Source organism: Salarias fasciatus, chromosome 23 (genome assembly GCF_902148845.1).
Source record: "Salarias fasciatus chromosome 23, fSalaFa1.1, whole genome shotgun sequence".
In the NCBI taxonomy this organism is placed as follows: Eukaryota; Metazoa; Chordata; class Actinopteri; order Blenniiformes; family Blenniidae; genus Salarias; species Salarias fasciatus.
The window spans coordinates 20720411-20743341 of record NC_043766.1 but is presented as its reverse complement, the minus strand read 5'-3'; the positions used below and the strand labels follow the sequence as shown (position 1 = coordinate 20743341).

At 39.2% G+C, this 22931-nt stretch overlaps 1 protein-coding gene and 1 long non-coding RNA gene across 2 annotated transcripts in view; one reads left to right on the top strand and one right to left on the bottom strand.

Moving 5' to 3' along the window:
* Positions 1–378: 378 nt before the first annotated feature.
* Positions 379–11151, top strand: rorca (RAR-related orphan receptor C a). The gene is made up of 10 exons (XM_030082607.1): positions 379–695; positions 6757–6842; positions 7022–7163; positions 7318–7758; positions 7870–7991; positions 8404–8536; positions 9428–9535; positions 9691–9801; positions 10412–10521; positions 10633–11151. Exons 1-10 carry the CDS (start codon positions 689–691, stop codon positions 10792–10794), a joined length of 1422 nt encoding a protein of 473 aa, XP_029938467.1. The 5' UTR covers positions 379–688; the 3' UTR covers positions 10795–11151.
* A 236-nt stretch (positions 11152–11387) lies between these two features.
* LOC115381330 (uncharacterized) overlaps positions 11388–22931 on the bottom strand; it is an 18884-nt gene continuing 7340 nt past the window's right edge. Inside the window, exon 3 of the long non-coding RNA XR_003930413.1 lies at positions 11388–11499. This is a non-coding gene — a long non-coding RNA (uncharacterized LOC115381330). The remainder of the gene's footprint in view (positions 11500–22931) is intronic.

The window sequence follows — 22931 nt, the reverse complement described above, 5'->3', positions numbered from 1 at the left end:
TATCGTTGTTGTTTTTGTTGCTATTCTTATTCTTCTTCTTTTTCAATGATGAGTGTATCTTGTTGGATTTAACGTTTAAATACTTTAGAAGGAGAAAAAAAAGGGAAAGAAAAAATTAATTCTGATACAGATTTTTTTCAAAAATAAGGTGGGAAAGTCTGCAAATCCCCAAATGAACGCTTGTAATTGAATAGTTCCCACGCTGGGTGACGGCCGGTCTGCACTGACACACTGCCACACTTTCCCACGCACGCGAGAACCTCCTTAAAGCGCGCGGGGGGGCGGGGGGTGGTGCGCGCGCGCGTTAGCTCACGGGGCACGAGGCGGGCGGACCGCGGGCTGAGGATCATGTGTAGTCCACGCGCCGAATCTAGGTTAGAGCGAAAGACAGAGCAGGAAAGAGCAAGCAGGGGAAGAGCCGCCGCTGCCGTGTTGTGTTATAGGCGTACGTTTTAATCGCAAAGTGCGAGCTGCTCTCACACAGTCAGCACGCGCTGTTGCTTCTGTTTCATTATTAAGTCTGTCCGGGTGCAGAAAGGCTAGAAATCCCCATATGAGGATTTGTTGTTACAGTTTTCAGCTGCTCCTGTTTGGAGCGAAATCGTGCGTCACGCTTTCGGCGTTTCTTGGCTTTATTTCCACTTGGACTTTCATGACACGGCTCGGCTAGACTTCATCGCCAAAAACCATGAGAGGTGAGTTTGTGCATTTGTTATGTCATTGAATTTCCTTAATATTTAGTTGAATTTCTCGGGGACAGCAGCTCAGGCTTGTTTTTTTTTTTTTTTTTTTGCAACGCTCGGGTTGTTTCAGGGTAGCGAAGGCACTTGTTTGAAGCGCAGGCTGAAAGTGCGTCCACTGCTGACGCGCTTTGAAACAAACACCAGATTTGACGCCAAGCTACGTAAAAGTAAATTATATTACTTTATAAAGTAAATATGTGTCACAACGACTAGCATAGTTGATTTTAGTGCGTATATATTCCTTAGATGAACAGCCTAATGTTGAGAATTTGCTATTTTAATTACAAATTACAATATTCAAATATTAGAACATCCTTTTCTAACGTCTATCAATAATTTGTGTACTCATTGTGTGCACATTTGCAATGTTTTGAAGAAACGAATGCTTTTAGAATGCCCAAAGACTTTATTTTCCTCAGTGAGCAACTCTGGTTATGTAAGAGAGAGAGAAGGGAGGTAGAGAGCAGAGTGATTCATCGGCTGTCAAGCCGCATGAAAATCTACTGGCAGGAATCATTTACACTGAAAATGGAGCTGCATTCATTTGTTTTTATTTTATTTTAGTTATTATTTCAGCTTTTGATTATAACACTTGATAACACATTTTTTTTTTATATGCGTGTGTGTTAGGCTACTTCTAATAGGGATCTTGAAGTAACGACAGTAAATATACGGCGTGATCTTATTAGTTGTGCTTTAGGCTCCAAATTGAGGGAGTCCATCAGCCAACGTGCATTTGTTTTCATAATCAGCTGTATGGTGGTCGGTGTCTGTGTGTGTGTGTGTCTGTGGGTTAAACACGGGGAGAGAGAGAGAGAGCGAGAGAGAGAGGTGTTCCATTGACCTACTTCTGTCATTGAAGATTGCTTTGTGTGTGTGTGTTTGTGCCCAGTCTGTCATCAAAAGTGATGAAACTGTGAGGATTATTTAAATCAGTTGCCGGGAAAATATAATCTTTGAACTGAAGTTTTTATGTGTAAAACAAGAGCATGCTGACCTTTCAGGTGTCGCTGCTATTTTTACTTTCAAAAATTATGTGACAAGTAACATATGTGTGGTCTACAGACAAACATCAGTTAATATATGGATATTTTTTTAATTGTGTAATTAAACCGTTTTGTGTAGTGTTATATGTCAGCATTATGCACTGCAGTCACAAGCAGGATATGGGCACAGCAAGCCTTCATTTAACTGTGAAACGCAGCAGGGTTCAGTTAAGCTCAGCTTCCTCTGCCAGCTAAGGTTACTTACATCAACCAGAGTTTACCTTCCTCCAGTCAAGCGTGGCTCATCAATCTGGTTCTGTCCAATTGCCAAATAAATTGAAATATCTCAGACGAATAGACCAGAAATAAAATTACGTGAGTAATTCAGTGTTGCAAAAATGTAAGTTAGAACTTAGAGAGGTGAAAAGATTCTGATTTAGATTTAAGAACTGCAATCACCTCTTTTAGAGATAGTCATATTGTTTAATAATTTGCACATAAATAAGTTATACAAAGTAATGATGCTTTGCAAGCAAATAAACTTAAAGAAGCATGCCTAGATGTATTGTCTGTGTACAGAGATGCAGCCTGAGAAGACGTGTCGGAGCTCAGTTACTCTAGGATCAAAGGTATAGAAGCAGCAGAAAGGGAAGGCTGCTCTCTGCTCTCCAAGGACACTGCTGCGCTGAGTTCAGCCTCAAAGCCACTATCTGTTGAGTGTTCAGTCTTGGGGGGGGGGGGGGGGGGGGGGGGGGGGGGTTCACAGCAAGTTACAGTATGTGTCAAGGTGCCCTTTTTCTTTGACAATGCCATGCTAGGATTCCATTCCCTTTATCTAACACTTTACCTCTTCACACAATCTGCTGGTTAGTGTGCTGGGGAAACGTCACCTTATATCTCTGCATTGTTGCTCATACTGTAGCACTGTCATATCTAAAGTTACTCTTCCAACATTTGCTATAACTCAGTTGCATCCAAATGTTCTGTAAATTTGAAAAAGTCACATCTATTTCCCAAGTCTGACAGTGGATGGGTGACATTTAAAGGTTTTTAGTAGAGATGGTTGTGATTTCGTAGTGCATGCTTAAATGTGTTCCTGCAGCTTGGAGAAGTGTGCTAAATAACATGCTGCAAACCAAATTCCTCAGACTTGAAATGACTGTGTTGCAGAGGCCCACTTGGGTCTGGTCTTAGAGCAGCACACAGTAGCACGGTCAAGTGAATGCACTTTATCTTTTCTGATCAATGGTGCAGCACTACAGGGGCCACACAGTATGGGGCCTGGTTTCTTGGCAGACACTGGGCTCTTGTTTAACATGTGAATGCAAATTCTTAGAAGGGTGAAGAAGTAGCATTCTACTAATTAAATCATGTGGTCCATTTTCTACATTTATTCAGCAATAATATATCTAAACCTTGAGGTGAGAAGAAGCATGGGAATAGTAAGCAGAAGTAACATAGAAAGAAAAAAGGAAGGTTTTAGTCTTATGGATGTGGCCGGTGTGTTCAGACAGGCCTCTGCACTGCACAGAATGTACAGTATTTGCCTGACATAGCTGGATTCCAATTATAGGTAGGTTTTATGTTACTGCTCTTTTTTACTGTGGTTGCTTTTGCTTTGTTTGGTCAGCAATATCTCAAAATATTCAAATAAAAACACAGTGATTGATTGTTTCATTTAATCTTACTTCCACTGGTGTCTACAATTCGCAAACTCTGGCATCTGCTGAGGAATCTCCTTAAACTGGAGGGCCTTTTCAAAGTGTTAGGGGTTAGTTTCAGGCCATATTATACTACCTGTGCTCTCTAGGTAGGTCAGTGAGAGGAGAAGAGGAAAAAAAAATAATTATTACTGTTCACATGCTGATTTTGCATAGAAAACAGGTGTCAGTGGGTACCCTGCTTTGGAAGATTTGCAGAAAGACAGCAGAAGGCTTTAGAGGGGGGCAGCGGGACTTTCTGTTTTTTTGACAGACTACCTGTCAAAGCGAGTGACTCAGGTAATTCTGTTGGTAAACCAATGTCATGGCATTCTGCACAATTTATGATATACTTGGGTTATTTTTTGCACACGTGAGTCAGAAGCTTGGTACAAAGTAGGTTAAATATACATGCCAGGTAAATATAATGTGTCAAGTAAATAAGACCCTTGGACTGTTTGATTAGCTGGGATGGGAAGGGACAAAGTCCTATGCTGCTGTTAAGTTGCAGCATAGATGATAAAACAAGTCACAGCCTGAGCGACACAGTAATTGACTGAATGACTAACTGACTTAAATCACCTCTGGATAACCATTTATCTTTGAGTTTAAAGTTAGCATTGACTTCCTTATACAAGTTTATGGTTAATGTTTTACAAACCTTTACATAACACACATTTATTAATGTTCTAATTTGTATTGAATTTAACTTATGTTTGTTATTTAGTCACTGTTGTATACATCATGTGCGTTATAAGCTGATATAGTTTATGCAATTAAATTTTTCAAAGTTGTATGTTTCTTGTTTTCAAGAACAGTCTGTCTTAGAACAAAGATTAGTAGTGTTCTCAATAAACTTCACTGGGAATAAAGCAGCTCTTGTTCAGTCTCATGCTACATTGCAACATGCCTCAAAATTAGTCATTGCATGGTTGACTGTGTTAGCTCCCTCAGTCCAGCGTGACAAGTGTGCAACATCGATATATTTAAAATCAACACAGTTTTTGTGTGTGTGTGTGTGTGTGCAACATTTATAAGCCAATAAACCAAGATGACAGAAGGAGCTGCTGGTGCAGCAGCACCAGATTAAAAATAGATTTATGGTACAACTGAAACACTGCTGAAGTTTCACTCAAATACTTGACGTGCTGCAACAAGTTACAAGCTACTATTACCAAAGCCCTCCTCCAGTCTCATAGCTTACTGTACTGGATGCTTTTTGAACGATGTCCAGATGTTGCACAAGTGTTGAAATCTGCAGTTGGGGCCACTTCTCTTTCCTTCCTAGTTTCGTATGGTCATCTGGTTTCTTTCTGTAATTAAACCTCACACTGTAGCCTTTGTCAGCCTAAAGCAGGGATCCACCCTCCCTCCACCTGAGATTGTGTCAGATTTTGTTCCGCCTTCAAACCTGCAAGGAACCACATTGTATTCCTTCTGAGTCTGCCACCCCATTTGCTGAATGGGAAACTGTGTCAGTGGAGCAGCCCCTGCTTGCCGGGCTTTACTGTGCCACTCAGCTGACTGGCAGGTGAGGCAGCGAGTCACAGGCGAAGCCTCTCGCTCAGAGTCCAATAGCAGCATCGAAGGGTGGAGGAGGATCCTCGCACTGTTGCCAAGAGAACCACCTCTGAATGAGTGTGTTGGTGGAATGCGGCCAGACGGCAGTTATATAACCAACTGAAGGGAGGGGGTGAGGCGCTGAAGGGGGCGCGATAAAGGGAGCAATGGAGAAGGGATTTTTTTTTCCATTGCACTTTATTTATTTATATCTCTCGGTTGCGTTTCGTGGGCCATGGGATGATACCAATCCAAGACACTCGAGTATGTGTTCTGCACGACTCTAAATACTCTTATTAAGAGTTACAAATATGAACATGTTGTTTTAGGGTTGTTGTTTTTTTTCCCCTGAGTCAAGATTTTTAGTCACTAATCTCTTTTGCCGTGTGTGACGCACATGCCTCCCCACGCACAGTGACTCATTTGATTGGTTGGTTGAATGCAGTTTATAAAGACCACTTTAGAAAACAGCAATTTTCTGAAGGGCAGTTGAAGACCAGTTTCCAGTGATTTATGGGTTACCTAATTCCCTGTGTGACCCAGCAACATGGTTTAAGGAGTGTTTGGCACACCCCTTGGCCTCAGACAAATCAATAACCACACACAACCTGAACTGTAATGATGGCAGTTGTTCTGCGGGTGAAAACCGAAGGCCTTGGAGGCTTCGGCATGGCGGTGTACCTTTGTTAACCTGTTAACATTTTGTTCATCCCTGGAAGAAGAGTGACAGCGCAAGAGAGAGCTGTGAAACTTTATAACCCTAGGCCTCAGCTAATGCAATTGACCTGCTATTCTGGGCTTGAGGAGGCCCAGCTACTTAGATAAACAACATAATGAAAAGAACAGGCTGTTCCTGGGTAAGAAGGCTCAGGCTTCCACAATGGACACAAGGTGTATAATGTACAGTGTACACTGTTTCCTTTGTGGTCTTGACACTTCTCTTGTTTCTGCATAGTCCTGTAACTCTATCACAGACAAGCATCTCATTATCATTGTTTGAAATGTTTCAGAGGTTGAAAAGCATTCACGTGCCATCAAATAAAAAGAATATGTGCATACTTGTGCCTTCCATTGCATTCAAGGAATTAAAACTAGTTTGGGTTAAATGAGAAAGACAAAAAAAAAAAACCTTTTAAAGTATATATTGATTTCCTAAAAGATACCCATTTCATTTAATATGCCTGAAATCACTGAAGGACATATAATAACTGTCAGTCTGAGAGGTTATACAGTTTCATGCAGTAAGAATGCCGCCCCACCAGTTAAAATTGGACCGTGGCGAAACTGTTTTCTTGTAACATGCCTGTGGGCAGGGTTTTCCACACACTTGCAATTTTTCTCTGGATTTATGTTGTCTAACAACTGAACTGGGCACAGTCTACACCTGCATCACACTGCCACTTCAGGACATCTTCCTCGTTGTTGTTTTGGATTTGCAATTTGGCAGTGTGCAGTCTTTCAATAACCAATTTTTTGATTAATCCAGAAATCTCTACAATCATTAACAATGCATAAGGAAAAAGCCTAACAGTAACATGCATAGAAGTTGCAATGTAGTTATAAATGTAAAAAATAAATTCTTAATGATTATCTTTATGTAATAGAAACAAATGCTGCCCCTGAGAAATAAAACATATTTCTCGTGACATTTACTTTTCTTTTTTCCTATTATAGTCTCAACACACCATTTCTCATCTAAGCTGTCTAAGCATGTTGGCAAGTTTTTCTCACAGTTTTGGTTTTCTGCTTTTTTTTTTCTCTCTACAGCTCAAATAGAGGTAATTCCCTGTAAAATCTGTGGGGACAAATCATCTGGGATTCACTATGGTGTCATCACCTGTGAAGGCTGCAAGGTGAGCCTTTAACCACCCCCATCACTTATGTGCAAGGGGATAATGAGCAGAAGAACTGGTCTCCAAAGTGCGATTATCACATTGTTTATTGTACTCTGTCTAATTAAGTGTTTTACTTATGATTTACAACACCCAGCAGGTGCTGCAATACTCACACGGTGCCTGCTTCTGTTTTTTAGGGGTTTTTTCGACGCAGCCAGCAGAACAATGCTATGTACTCCTGCTCTCGACAGAGGAACTGCCTAATTGATCGGACCAACCGCAATCGTTGTCAGCACTGCAGGCTGCAGAAGTGTCTCGCTCTGGGCATGAGCCGAGATGGTGAGTTCAGTAACTTGATCTATATTTAATCAACTCAGGGTTTCCATCTTCCCACTTTTTGCTTATCACAACAAATGTGTCACGCGATCCCTCTGAGCCTTCATCCGAGCTCTCTTTAATGTTTCTTTTTTGTCTTTGCACCCTGCTTTGACAGCTGTGAAGTTTGGCCGGATGTCCAAAAAGCAGCGTGACAGCCTGTACGCAGAGGTTCAGAAACACCAGCAGTCCCAGGAGTGCGCAGGGGTCGGTGTCCACGAGGACAGCGGTGACTTGGCTGACCTCGGCCGCACTTACAGAAGAGGCTCCAGTGCCACTCTCAGCGATCTGGATGACATTGCCACGCTGCCAGAGGGCCTGCTTTTTGACCTGCCACTGACCCCAGAGGATGCAGGTGGAGAGTACTGCAACCTGGACATACTGGGTGGAAGTGCAGGCAGCAGCTCTTCTTCTCAGAGTTCACCAGAACAGACCAACTTGGACTTTGTTGACGGCAACAACAGCATAAAGCATGAGTACCAGCTGTTGCACGATTCTGGACTTTTTTCACATGCTATCCTTAATCCAGTGCCCGAGAGCTGCTCCATGCTGGAGATAGGTAAATATTCGTCTTGCTGCACTTTGCTGATGTGATTTTAAACCATAGATATCATCAGAAAACTTTTTTAGAGTCATGTGAAAATGCAGTGATTCCTTCTTTTTCATTCAGAGCGTATAACCCAGAGTGTGGTAAAGTCCCATATTGAAACAAGCCAGTACAACCCAGACGAGCTGAAGAGAATGGCCTGGACATTGTACAGTCCAGAAGAGACACGTGCGCACCAGATGAAGGTAAGGGTTTCACTGGCTGCTGTTAATTACAAAAGAGCAAATATATGACAGTTGAACCTTAATTACGAACACTGGACTGTTTTAGGAAATTAAATTAAATTCTTCTCTCACCTCCCATAAGTTTTGCTTTAGGAAAACCTTGTAAAGTGTCAAAATATGTAAAGAAAAAAACCTTGCAATTTTCAAATGTATGATAATTTGATTTACTGTGAAATTACCATTGAAATTTATGTAACATAATAAAGCTTTCATGTCACCACAGTTAAGTGTTACAGTGACAATCCAAACAATTTAAGCTGGTAAAATTTGCATTTCAAAAATCTGAAATCAAGTCAACAGAGATGATTAATCACGTCTTTATGAAGCACTGCTTTCCTCATAGAGCATTTCTGTTTGCTTCTTTCTCTTTCAGTCTGCTGAGGTAATGTGGCAACAGTGTGCCATTCACATCACCAACGCAATCCAGTATGTCGTCGAGTTTGCCAAGCGCATCTCTGGCTTCATGGACCTCTGTCAGAATGATCAGATTATCCTACTCAAAGCAGGTCAGTGCCTGACATCAATATACAGTACATACACACACATACATCCCGCAGGCTGAAAACCAGCTTTGCACACTTGCTGCTGCTATATATGTTAAACTGCAAACATCTAGCCGTGACAAAGATAGCTGTTGTCAGATGAAGAGTATATTACCAGCAAATGGTAATTGACTTCAAAGCATACCAGTATCACATGCTTGCAGAGTGACTCTGAAAGGTGCATGTTGTTCCTTTTCTGAAGAATGGCTGGCTTTGTTTAAATTATGCAGTTTCTTCCATGCCACAATTCCTGTTCTTTTTTCCACTGTAATATGACTTCATATTCCAGTACAGTGAGAATTTCTAAATAAGTGATTGGTTGTTGCTGATCACATCAGCGCAGGCATGAGATTATTTTTTGTCCTGGGTTTATAGTGGATAAAGTAACGAGCGCTTGCATTCATCATTTTTATGTGGATCAAATAAAAACTTCACTAAGAAATCCTTCAAACGTTTTAAAGGATCCACACCTTCACCACATCTGCCAGCTTGGCTGTCACCTCGGGGTGAATAGGTTCTGGAATGTAGAATGTCTGAGAATTCCAATGTGTTATCAAAAATGTTCTTTGGACTGTCATGGAAACCGAACATATTTGCATAATCAAATATGAAAATAATATCGGTGGTGTGCTGTTGGCTTAGTAATGAATTACCTTGCTTGTGTTGATGATGTTAAGCACCCTGAGAATTGTTCCAGTGATCATTCTTCCCAGAATACAGACGAAGTGCACAACTTTATAATGTCACACAGAACAAATCAAAGCTAGTATTTAAAATATCTCTTCCACAATATCCATTTAAATGTATGAATTCTCCAGCAGTTTCTAATGAAAGTCTTTTTATCTTGGTCGACAGGCTGCATGGATGTTCTTCTGATCCGTATGTGTCGGGCCTATAACCCCATCAATAATACATTGCTCTTTGATGGAAAGTTTGCCATGCCTCAACTTTTCAAAGCTCTTGGTGAGTCAGCTCTTTCCCTATCTATTGCTTTAGCTTTCTTTCCTGATTCATCTGGAAATATGAAGGGGCAAGCATGGAATTTCATGTTAACTGTTTCATGTGCTCAGTGATAGTGTGCATTTGATCATTTTCTTTCTGCTCTTCCTCCCCAAAAGGCTGTGACGACCTTGTGAATGCAGTGTTTGACTTTGCCAAAAGTATGAGCCGTATCCAGATGTCAGAGGAAGAGATGGCGCTCTTCAGCGCTGCTGTGTTGCTTTCACCAGGTTAGACAATGTGTTTCCTAATTTAACGATCTCTTCACACGTGCTGTCTATGAAAGCGTTAATCCACACATCTATTGAATTAAGAGCTCTTCGTCTGGACTCTGTAAACACAAAGGTTTCTTTACCAGCACCGTCGCAGTTGCTGCACAGTATTGATTCACAGTGGTCAGGTCATTACATTCTGTTCACTAATGAGCACTAATTGGCAACTTTGTGTTATTTTTTTATGTGCACATGATTCATAACAACTTTGACAAAAAAAAAAAAATAATATTACAAGGTGTTAATTTACCTTTGGTATTTGGAACCTTTGCAGCATCCTGGTAGGCATTTGCTCAATCAAGAAAATCTTATGATTCTAAAAATTAGCTTTCATTGGATCAGCAGTGGCCAGTGGAAAAACAACTTGGTGAATTGATCAGTTCTTATATGTATGATATATAAAGCATTAGTAATTTCTGTTGGTGTGTCAAAAGTTTTCGTGTCTTCTGTTCTACTGCGACTTTCCTGTTCGTTGTGTTTTAGTGGTTACAAATTGGGACCAGATTCATGTCCTAATTGTTAGCACGACGATATAACTGACGTAGTAATGTCACCACCCTCTCTCCAGATCGAATCTGGCTGACAGATGTCCAGAAGATCCAGAAGTTGCAGGACAAAGTTTACGTGGCTCTGCAGCGCTGCCTACAAAAAGACACATCAGAGGAGAAACTAGCCAAGGTACAAAGCCACTGGCGAAATGTAACGGATCTGGTTATTTTTGTATTCATTTCATATATGCAATCAGATCTCTATATAATTGTTCCTTTTTGTTCTGAATTCCAACCCCAGATGGTGGCTAAGCTTCCCCTAATGAGGTCCATTTGCAACCTTCACATCGACAAGCTGGAGTTTTTCCGTCTGGTTCATCCTGAAACAGCGTATACGTTTCCTCCACTGTACAGAGAGGTGTTTGGGAGTGAAATTACCTTCCCAGACTCCACAGAGGGCTAGAGCTGATTGGCTGTTTTGCAAGATTAAAATAGTGACTTTGAGGTGTAGTTAGAGGATGAAAAAAAAAAAATGTGGCAACCAGTTGAAACTAAACCAACCAGCAGCTTCATGACAATCCTGCACGCTACACTTTAGCATACACTCCTCTCACCTCCGAACTCCCAATCCTGTGGAGTAGCTTTCACTGCCGTGCAAGTCAGTCCTTTCAACTTAAACTGCAGGATCTGCTGCCAGGCAATCAGCGCATCTAACTTGCTTTTTAGGGAGGTTAAAAAAAAAAAAAGCAAACAAAACAACTTAAGTGTAGCCTATTGCATTTTTATTTTCAAAAAAATATTTTTCTATCAGAACATCTTAGACCTTTTATTCAGCTGAATTCTTTCTGAATGAAAATGTGATTTTCACTGTTCTCGCAGTTCCTGTAAGCTATTGTTGAATGTACCCCTTATCCCTTAACCATTCAGTGCAGGCAGCCCCTGGCTCGAAATAGAATGTACATATGCAAGGTCCTCACCCACGTTGTGGAGATTTGCAGTAATGATGCCTGTTTCAGCTGTATAGTACTGTTTCTTGTTTTCTTTCTTTCTTTTTTGGTTTCTGTATTTTGGTAGCACCCATATTTTACAGTTTTGTAACATATGAGCGAACTGTTTAAAGGGACCATGATCAAACTCACAGCAGACAAGTTTGTTTTGTTTTTTTTAGCTATGAAATGTGGGCTGACATTTCCATGCATCTAGAAACTCTTGCACACGGAGCACAAAATAGAACACTTCTGCTGAAACAGTTGTTGATATTTTTACTAGCATACCCTCAGACACTGGTGTAAGCGAGCTCTTTATTTTTTTATGCAATCAGTGACCTCAGTCCTCTTACCTTTTCCCTTTGCAAATGCCACTTAGATATTTAGATATATAAGAGATGAAACAGAGCTATTGTGGATATATATATGTATATATATATATATATATATATATATATATATATATATATATATATATATATATATATATAATGTATGTGTGCACTCGCACTCAGGTTTCACATACATGCTGCCAGTCCACACACAGACAGTAAAAATGTGGACTGAAATTACAAAATAATACAAAATGTGGATAACTTGCACAGAGTCCTCATTTAAAATCTAAATTGACCACTTGGCTCAAGATTTTACAAATTAAAAAAAATCAATATTTCCATCTATGAAACTCATGTTAAAACAGTCTGAGAATAAATGCTAGGTACACCCCCTTTAGTGCACATAAGTTTTAAGACCACCAGTGCTCGGAGGCTGGCCACATTGGGGTCATGTACTCTCAAAAACGTCAATCTTGTCACACACATTAGGCTCTATGCTATACAGGAGGATTATCCAAACTTCCCAGTACCCGAGTAGGCTCCAAAGACCTGGAAATCAAGAAAGACTTGGAAATGCGACAGCCTCTATATTGTCATCTACATGCTTCAATAGGTGGCAAAAAAAGAAAATTGCAGATGCTGGCGTTTTTTAAACTTTTTAAACATCCATGATAGGGGATTTACTGGCTGCGCCAACTCTCATTGCTTTGGGGTCGGGCAGATTATACTGTCTGAGGCAGCCGAGGATTCCTTATAGGAGCATTAACTCTTATATTTGTGATTTCCAACTCCCTTACTACCTCACCCATTTCAAACACTACAAGGCACGGCAAAGGGTTGACAGAGCCATCAGCTACCCCCCTGAGTTCAGTGTTTCTGTATTCATGCTGCAGAAATTCTTCAGAAATGTAAGATTGTGGTAAATTTGCTGACTGTACAATCAATAAATACACACCTAAAAAGTGAAGTGCTGGGCATAGATGTACGGATCAATTCTTCTCTGACTGATGTTCTGTAATTCAGAGCAGCTCATGCCTTTAGGTCCAGGAAGCCCTACTGATACTCTTCTGACTAAAGAAAAGCCTCTAGAGACACCTACAGGTGTGTCCATATAAAGTGTTTTTCTTGGAATGAGAGGATAATGTCTCTCTGGAGAACCAAAAACTGTCACTCCAGAGGCATTGTGGGAAAAGGAAACAGGGGTCTTTTTTATCTTAAGCATTTAAGACAATCACATGACAGAAGTTCGATGTCTGTATATTTAGGCTCCATTTGCTTTGCACTGCTGGGACAGTGTTTGCCATATACCAGATTATCTCACATAGTTTGAAAGGGGTCTTACCCTTGCCTTGGTACTTAAGACAGTGGCATTGTGGGATTGTGCAATAATGTCTTTCCCATTGTTCTAAGTATGTTGGGCCTCGGTTGCCATGTACTAAACTAAATATTCTCATAAGCGCTCCAGCACGGTTAAGCTGATAACAAAACAAATAGTGTGATTTAAAATATTATGTACCAAAAAAACAACTTTCCTGCAGATCACCTGAAATGGCCTGATGGCACTGGCAGATTGTAACGAAGTGTGATACTCTGTGTGTGTGTCACGCCTGAGAATGTTAGACATGCTGATTCAAATGATTCGGTATGTGAAAGATCTGTCCCGGGGACAGAGCTCATGAGCTGTACCTACATTTTGGTTCAGAGTCACTCAGGGAGATAGCTGGGCTCTCTGTCCTACAGTGTCTACAGTTAGTCTAGCAAGACACCTTGCACCAACATAGAAGACCTTTAAACCTTGATCACTGTGTACAGTACATGTTCTCATGAATGTTTAATTACAGAAGTATCAAAGATTTTACCCCGTCTATATTATTGTTGCAACACTTTGAGTTTGAGTCATAGATTTAATAGTATATTGTATTGAGAATATATATATATATATATATATATATATATATATATATATATATATATATATATATATATATATATATATATATATATATATATATATATAGCTGGGTTATAATCTCTAAATCTTGTGTTGGTTTTGTTGTGATTTTTTTGTTTGTTTGTTTCTTAATTTTTGTCCTTTTATGTACTGTTCTTTTTTTTCTCATTGGTTTAGTGTCCTTTTTGTCTTGGAAAGATGTAATTCTATTTTTTTTAAAGAGCGTTTTTAAAGATGTCTCCTTAAAAGTTTCTTTTTTTGTCATGATCCTTCTGTCTATGATATTTTCATTCTGAGATTATAACTAAATCGGTCTAGATTTTAATATGAAATAATTTATGATAATGTCATGGATAAAAAGCCCGAGCGGGTTTAACACAGTGAAGTGTTATTGCACAATGGTGATATTATATGTGGATTTGAGAATGTAATAAAAGTCTTTTTACTACATAACACAATGACTGTTGTGGATTCCTCATTATATTTTCACTTGCTTTACTATTGCTATTAGTAGCAATATAAGAAGGTAGCAAGGAGCTGTAAAGTATTTATAGTTTGTTCTGTGGAGTAACATCAGTGTTAGTTTTGTCTAGTAATATAGAAAGTGAGTCAGATGTGTTGTCAAACACATATTGGTGCAGAGGCCATATACAACCACATACAATTTCCATGTGCCATCATCTCCTTTAAATTTAAACCTTAAAGTTTTTCTGTGTTGTGATGCAGTGTATGAAATGTTAATGTCTACATTTTCCCACCAAAAAAAACGGCCAAAAGTTAAAATCTCAATGTGAAGTCAGTTTTAATGATACCGTCTACAGTGCAATATCCAAAAAAACCCCTCCGATATCTGCTCCATGGTGCATTTTTTTTTACAAACAGCTGGACAGCAGGGTCTCCAGGCTGCCTTGTTACTACAGATGTAGCGATCTTTCATGGCAGCATCACCAACATCTCAGCTCCGGTCTCTGTATTGTGTCCGCAATTCTTAAAACATTTGTTAAAAAAAGAAGTCTTGAGTTTTCCATGAAAGCTTTTCAGTTTGCCTGGTGATTATGTCGCGCTTGACTAAAGCCTCTTGCAGCCTGGTTCTAACCTATGGGCCTTATATTTGACATCCTTGTGGTAGAGGTTTATTGAAGACAGTGCAAATTCTTGCAAGTAAAGGAGAATACACAAATTACAATGCAAGGTTCACACAAGGTTTACTTACCCAGATAAGCATCAGACAGTCTTAACCTTTGCACAGACACAAATTTGTTGAACTATATCATTTTCTGCATGTTGAATCTTATCTGTGTTTGGTCTGGGTCTCCTCCTGAGGCCAAGTATGGTATGGAGCACAAAGCGATCATGTTAGGGTGGATGTGTGCAAATTAGTGGCATGTTATGAGAACTAATGATAAAAGAAAAAGGTGAATTGCTTCACTTTAAGTTATTGTTACACCTATGATTTAACTTAAACTTCTAAAAAAAAAACTAAAACAACACCATGAATATATGCAGATGTCATTACATAATAAATCTTCTTAGCATCTTCATCTTTGCATCGGTTGTAATCCTGCAAATCAAAAACATGAGTTTGTACCAAACTATGAACTTCCACTTGACTCTAACTCAGCATTTGTGATGAAGTGTTCTTTAATGACTGTGGGACCACATGCATTTTTTTATTGAGCAAACTCCTCATGGTGTAAGCTACAAGGCAACAATTGAAGTTTTAAGTCCCTACTGAGTTTTCCACCAATCTGACTTTATTGGTTCCCCCAAGACACTTTATCAGTTTGACTTTTGGTCACTTCCATAGCATTTCATATCCAACTTATACCTCCTCAATGCTGTTACAAATAAGAACATATAAATAAATACTGTGCAATATGATTTTACTCAATTCTTTAAGTTAATGGTGCCCTCCTAATGAATAAATAAATAAATAAAAAGGAAAAGCAGTGCTGAAGGTTTTCGTGAACGTTGCTTCCCATATGCATACAGCTGAGAAATCACACTAATCAAATTATTGTGTATCATTTTCCCTTTGATGCCTGGTACCAAGTGATGAGACATATCTACACCTTCAGCTGTAGCATCTGGAAACCACTTCACATGCCCCACTGTGTGGACCAGTTAAAACAAACAAACAAAAACGGAAATGTTATTCACACAACTACGAAGAAAAACTGAAAGTTCAAATTAAACCATTAACTACAAGGAAGGAAATAGGTCATTAACCATGAGGGACAAAAACAGCCTGGTAAATGCACATACTGTAATATACACAGAGAGAGCTGAGGCACAGCTGACAACGGTCAAGACAGGAAGGGATAAGGATTCAAATGCAGATTCAACAGTAACACTGAACTTAACTCAGGAAGGAAAGTGAAACCAGGCAGCATGAAATTCAAGGAAGGGACACATTACATGAAAATACATGAAAAATGGTGTTACTAACAGGGCAAAGCACGTGAGCCTGCTGAAGTTTATAAGAAGCAATAAATACATTAAGTTCATTTATTATTTATAGGGCTTTCAAAAGTTTTTTTTAACCATGATTAATCACAAAATTTCCATTGTTAATCATGATTAATCATGTTTTGCATTGCATGATTAGAATTCAGTTATTTATCATTTCAAGGCAGTTTTAAGCCCATAATGTAAATCACTGCTTACCAGAGTGTCTGAACTGGGAATAAAATGGACACAATTAAATAAATTCCTTTCTGACCTTTTGTATTTGCTCTCAAGAAAGTGCCATTTAGACCAACTTAGTACAGTGTCTACTTTAAATGAAGTTTTCAAATTAAAAAAACAAAGTGCCATAAAGGTCTACTTCAGAAATACACAGTGCGGTCATGAAACCATGACTTAGAGGGAGCAAACACCTTCCAAGTATTAAGAGAAATAAAGAAATACAGTGTTCATTTTGAGAGATTCAATATGTCAGGTCACTCTCTTATGCTACTTGAAAAATAAATAAATATTAGTTGCACCATTATCAAAGTAATCATACTAATTCTATCCTGAAATAGCAGCAAGCAAATGATCTGTAACACTGCTGAGAAATTTGTACTTTGCTTAACAGAACAGACCAGAACATAGACAGAAGGATATTTGTTACTTTTCCAAGCTTCAAATGAAGAATATAACGCTCATAATTCAGCTGAACTGGAGTGAAAAAACAATGTTTCAATGACAGTAAAATGAAATGAAGTCATTAGACATGAGACTCAGAACCGTCTGAGTTCTAAAAGTTCTCTTACATTTCTTTTCTTTGAGTTAGTTGCTAACCCTAATTCTAACTCATGTTTAATCACAATTTTCAAAATATTATGTTTTGACAGCCCTACATTTATTTGTTAATTAATTGTGATTACTGGACTTAAAATGAAATGGCAGCTTTAGTTTTTCACTGTTGTAGGTAAAAGGAGTACCTGTTTTATTCTGACAGGAAAGTATGTTGCTCAAGAATTGTACATTTTTAACTGTAACTGAACAATATAGAGTTAATTTTAATGAATTGTCAACCTTTTTTTTATTTATAATGGGCTTTTCATATCACAAAAAAACAACGCAAAAAGCATTACAATATTAAAAAGCAAAAATCTAGAAATAATAAAATAAAACATAGCCACGCCTTCACCAAAACTGCGCGCACGCACACGCACATGCACACGCACACGCACATGCACATACTAACACACACACACACCCGCATTCATCACATACATTCATCACCACCAATCAGGCCGTCCACACCGGGGGAAGTCATGGGCCAAGACTGCTGGGACACTGGCACCTGCCCCCCCACCCCACCTGACCGGGGCACCCCCACACCGAGGTGGGGAGCCCTCCAGCCAGCCTGGATGGAAGGACCAACACACAGGATCCCCCACAGTTAGCCAATGTCAGTGTGAAGGACCCGCCCTCAGGAAACACTGGAGTTAAACAACTGAAAACTTTAAAGGTGCTGTAGACAGGATTTTGCAAGTCAATTTTAATTTTTCTGTGTTTTCTTTGGATTAAATGTTAGAGTATCCATTGATAATCCTTTAGGAGTGTAGCATAATTGCACTACCGCGAGGGCGCAGCATTTCCATCTGTCTCTGTTCTGAGCTGAAAAAGAATCTGGACAGCTCCAGGTATCTTTGACCAATCAGAAGAGCCCATGAGGCTCTAACCGTGATTGGTCGAGGGGTGCTCGTCACACGTTCTTGTGGGAGGGGCTTAACTTGCGTAAGGGCGTGATGTCAGAGAAAACAGGACAGGACTGGCTGTGCTGGGTTTCAAATCGCCATCTTAGATGGGTCAAATCGCCATCTTGCTTAGGTAACCCTAAGCAAGATGGCGGAGATGCTGAATCCTGCCTACAGCACCTTTAAAATAGAGGATACAGTAAAAATTTCATGTAAAGTTAGTAAGATGAGGTTAAAAAGTGAAAGCACAGTATAAAATAAAATAAAATAAATAATGATGGAAATAAAAGGAAAATAAAAGATGAATGAAAAGCCTGATTAAAAAGTTGTCTTTATAACCTCCGTTTAAAAATTGCAACAGTCTCTGCTGTCCTGAGGTTCTCCAGCAGGCTGTTCCACAGGCGGGGGCCAGAGTGGCTAAAGGACGCCTCACCATGGGTCTTGGTTCTGGCTTTTGGGACGCACAGCAGGCCGCTGCTAGAGGATCAGGGCCCGCAAGGCTCCATATGGTCAAAAAACATATAAGCTAAATAAGAAGTTTCAAAGGCATTAACACATTTAAAATCTAATATGGAAACTTGACTTGAACTATGATTAGTGGTAGCTGGCGATAAAGGAGAGGGTACAATAGACACAAAGGCAGAATTTACAATTTCAGAGTTAACAGTTAATGTCAAGTATTTAGACTGTGGGATAAAACCAGAGCACAAACCCTGAGAACATGCATGCCATGCTCTGGAAGACCCCCAAGACCAAACTCAGACCAGAGAGAGAGAGAGAGAGAGAGAGAGAGAGAGAGAGAGAGAGAGAGAGAGAGAGAGAGAGAGAGAGAGAGAGAGAGAGAGAGAGAGAGAGAGAGAGAGAGATGGAGCATATTGCAATGTGATATGGCCAATTTTGATCCATCAAACTATTTCTCACATTACATGCTTTTGCTAGATTAATTGTCACAATGCCAGGCTGTTCATGCTGGGTGTTTTTGTTGACCTGTGCAGGGTTTGCCGTGCTCTGGCCCATCGATGGCTGGGAAAACAGGGTGTGTGTTCACTCGTGCTCTCTTTTCTAAATTAACCCAAACCATAACCTCTGCTCAAGAAATATGTTGCACTCTAAACTACGCTTTAGGTTTAACTCCACAGCACCATATATGGTTAGGGCAAGATAAGATAAGAAGCTTTATTATGCTGTCATAAATCTGCAGTTGAATTTTGGGGACACTTTGAAAAACGAACCAGAAGGAATGACAGTCACATGCACCATAAATACATAGATCATTAACGTGTGTGTGGGGGGTCAGTGGGAGTTGTTGTCTTCTTTTGCTTTTGTAATTACATCTCTTACGCCATAGTTGCAAAGATTCTGCAGCAGGGTCAGAGTTGACCAGGGAACATGTCACGTGTTGTTATGTTTGGTCACTCGTTTTTACTCAAGTCATCAGGATAAGAGTTCTTTCCCGAAGCCGTCTGCATTGCTCAGGACACTGATCAATACACCTGCTCAGGTATTTATCTCAGGTCACTGCTTTTAGCACGGATATATACATCCTGCCATTTTCTTCTGCTTCTCTGGGGCCCAGTCAGGGCAGCAGATATATACAACACCATTAATTTTAAGGGATTCCTGTGGAACAAGCCCGTTATCAGTGCAGACTGGAGTGAGGCCAGGTGCTGCAGGTCATATGGAACACAGGGCTGTCTTAACCGATGTTGAATTATTTTTTCTCTATCTAATCACGGTAAAGTCATATCTGATCGAGCTGGTATGGGTCTTTGTGTCTTTACTTAGAGATATAAGCCTAAAGACACATTTAAAAGTACTCATAAACAAGTACATCAGTAAAACAAAAAGCAGTGATAATATAGATTTTAAAGAAGGCTAACAATATTTGAAGAGTTACTCTTGGTAATTTTGTATGAAGGTTCTGAATGTTAAGATAAAATAAAAGAAACTTTAAAGCACTAACTGTTCAACTCAGATCCTGTTCAATCCTTGTAACATACTATCAATCAAACTTTTGTCTCTGGTTTAAATATGAAGCTCATATGTGTTATCTTGTCAAATCTGTTTACCAACCATCTTCTATATCACTTTATCTAACATAAGGGTCATTAAGGTCTCTGGGCTTATATGAATATTGGCAAAAGCAGGGAAGACAGGACACTTCATGAGTCCTCCACACGGCAAACATAGAGAGACAGATAATGTTTTTTCAAGCCTACAGGCTATTTTCAATCTCCAATAATGTCAAAGTCACATTTTTAAAGGTGAAGGAAATCCATGCACAGGAGGATTATGTGAAGTGCAAATAAACTTTATTCCCATTGTGTTGTCACGAGTAACTTTTTTTTAACCAAATGTCATAACAGGAAAATTCTCTCCACCTCCCCCTTGCATGAGCACTCGGGTTTCATCACACAGTTCAAAAACAGACAAGGTTAAAGGTCGGATCCAATTGCCCAAAAGGTGTGACTGTTAGTGTTTGTGGTTGTTTGTCTGTAACCTGTGTTGAACTGGCAATCTGTCCAGGGTTGACCTTTGACTCAACAGAACAAGGTCAGAAGAGCAGATCGATGAACAAGAGGAAAGGAAATCTGTCTGATCTCAATTGTTATAGCTAAGTTTTTTACATTTCTGGATTGCCCTGACTTTCTACTATGGACTGATGATTTCCACTGTTTTATCTCACCCACACTAACATAAGCACAACAAAAATCCACTCAGCATTCAGCCTTCACACAGAATGAGCTTCAATTAACAGTTCCATTTAAAGCAGCAGCGTGCGAATAAGTTTCATGAAAAGGCTGTGTGTAAAACGTGAACTGCTTTTCATTACCTACTGCCTCTGCTCTATAGCAGTTAAGATCTTCAATGTTTGTGTGGTAAAAACACAGACCGGTGTTTGTAAAGACTCATTTAAGCTATTAAAATATTCATTGTTTAGATTTTATCAGTGAGGCAACATAGAGACTGCACTCAACAATCGTTTTTACATTGAAATTGCGTTGGACGCCAGTTTGTTGTGGAGAATATTACTAATCTGAGTGGAGGTCAGACTTTTTTACATCGATATTTATTGGAGACAATACAAATCTAAGTAAGACAACAAAACAAACTCATATATAACACCAGTTCTGAAGAAATTGTTTGCTCAAGGTCTCTTTATCCAGGGGGGTGTCTGCAAGTTAACCTTCGCACACATGCAATTTAGTTGTGGCTATCTCTTTTTGCAGCCCACGATAAACGTTATCTGCATTGTTTGGTCTAACAAATTGTCCTTGGTCAAAGGGGTGAGTAAGTGCTCAGTGACCCTTCAATGTGAATGAACTAGCTTGCTTCAGGGGTCTCTAATAAGAGAAAAGGAGAAGAACAGAAAATTTAACAATTTAGGGTTCAGCCAATACTATGAAGAAAATTAAATTCCTCAAAAAAACGGCACATAAAACAACATCTTTTTTATGTTGATATCAAGACATTAAATGTAAGAGCTTTACATCAGCTGTCACCACATCAATCAAACCCAAACTCAGACACTGTTGATATGCTGCAACAGGACTTAGACAGGCTGAAAATGGACTTTGTGAATGACGGCACCCTCTAGCTCCACTTATTTGTTTGTAGGTGACTGATTTAAACTGCTGTCGGCCCGGCTTAAATTCTTTCTCGCTTTAGGTAAAGGTTCCCTGCCTCATCTCCAAGTGATGACTGGAGGAAGGTGCACTTATCTACACTTTACTAACTCTGTTTTGTTTAGAATACATTTTGAAATGGTTGTTTGTACACATGTAGCTTGTTTACACATTGTTTACATCTGTTGACACAGCTGAACTTTTACAAATCTCACCTCTGCTCAATCTCTGAAATTCAACTACCCTAATTTGGCATGTACTCATCTTAAGCCCAGCGGTGGTCAAGTCTTCATGAGTTTAACTCTTAGACCATGGAGATCTCTGCCTGCACTCCTACAGTCAGTCAATTCTGTGGAGTCACTAAATACATTGTAAAACCTCTTCAGATTTGGGGACTCAGATCCACGAAAGCCAGCATCCTCATTTTGTTTTAGTGCAAAGTCACACTGTATATTGACTTTTGCCTTAATTTTTACCAATGTGAATTCATTTTTCTTTAATATTTTGTTTTGAATGCTGTGTAAATCACTGTATGCTATTTGCCTGTAAAATGTTCTGTATGGGAAAAAGTAGATTCCAGTGCTGCTTTAACAAAATTATATTTGAATATATTGAAAAGGCAGTTTTGTGTAAACATGGAATTATAATAAAATGCATGCATTATTATATGTATTATATGTATGTCATCCCAAATGATGACTTTTTTTCAATGAAATACTAACTGATAACTTAAAATAATCTTGGTGTGTTTTTTGATGCAGCTTTCTCACGGATGTTCATCTGAATTATGGAAATGTAAGGTTGGTCTCTCCTTTCTCAAGAACATCGTAACAACACAACTGGTTTTGCCATTCAAGGTTGCTGAGATCCTAATTTATGTATTTATCACACTTGCATTGACTATTGAAAACCCTCTAATCGATTTTTGGGTGAAAAATCTTTTTTGAAAAATCTGTTGATGGTTCTGAATGTTGCAGCTTATGTTCTGATAAGAGTGTTTAAATATGAGTAGCCTACATTATTCTGAGTTTCTCAATTTGATTTCTATTGGAGTAAGAACAAATTAAGATATTTTATTCACCTACAAAATATTGAATCTTGCTTTGGATACCACAGTTTTGTTCTGTGGAGGTTTTAAAGACAAGCTGATTACCCAGTTACTTGTTTCATTCAATCCTTACTCTGTTGTCTTATTATTGTCTTATTGTGTGATTTTCTTTAATGTGCTGTAAGCTGTCACCTCTGTTAAACAGATGCCAAACTAGCATTTATACTGCCTGGATGTCTAAATATAGATCTCTTGCTAGCACCAGTAGGTTAAACATTCCTACAATAGGTTTCCTTGTGTGATGCAACATGCTAAACATTAACCAAATTGGTGAAGACATATGTGCTCTGTGGAGACCTAGCTGCTTCTGAAACTCTTCAGACATCACAATCTGGGAATTCAGTGAAAAAAAGCATCTGGCCTTTATAGAAGCATCTTCTCTCTTGGAAGTGTAATTCATACAT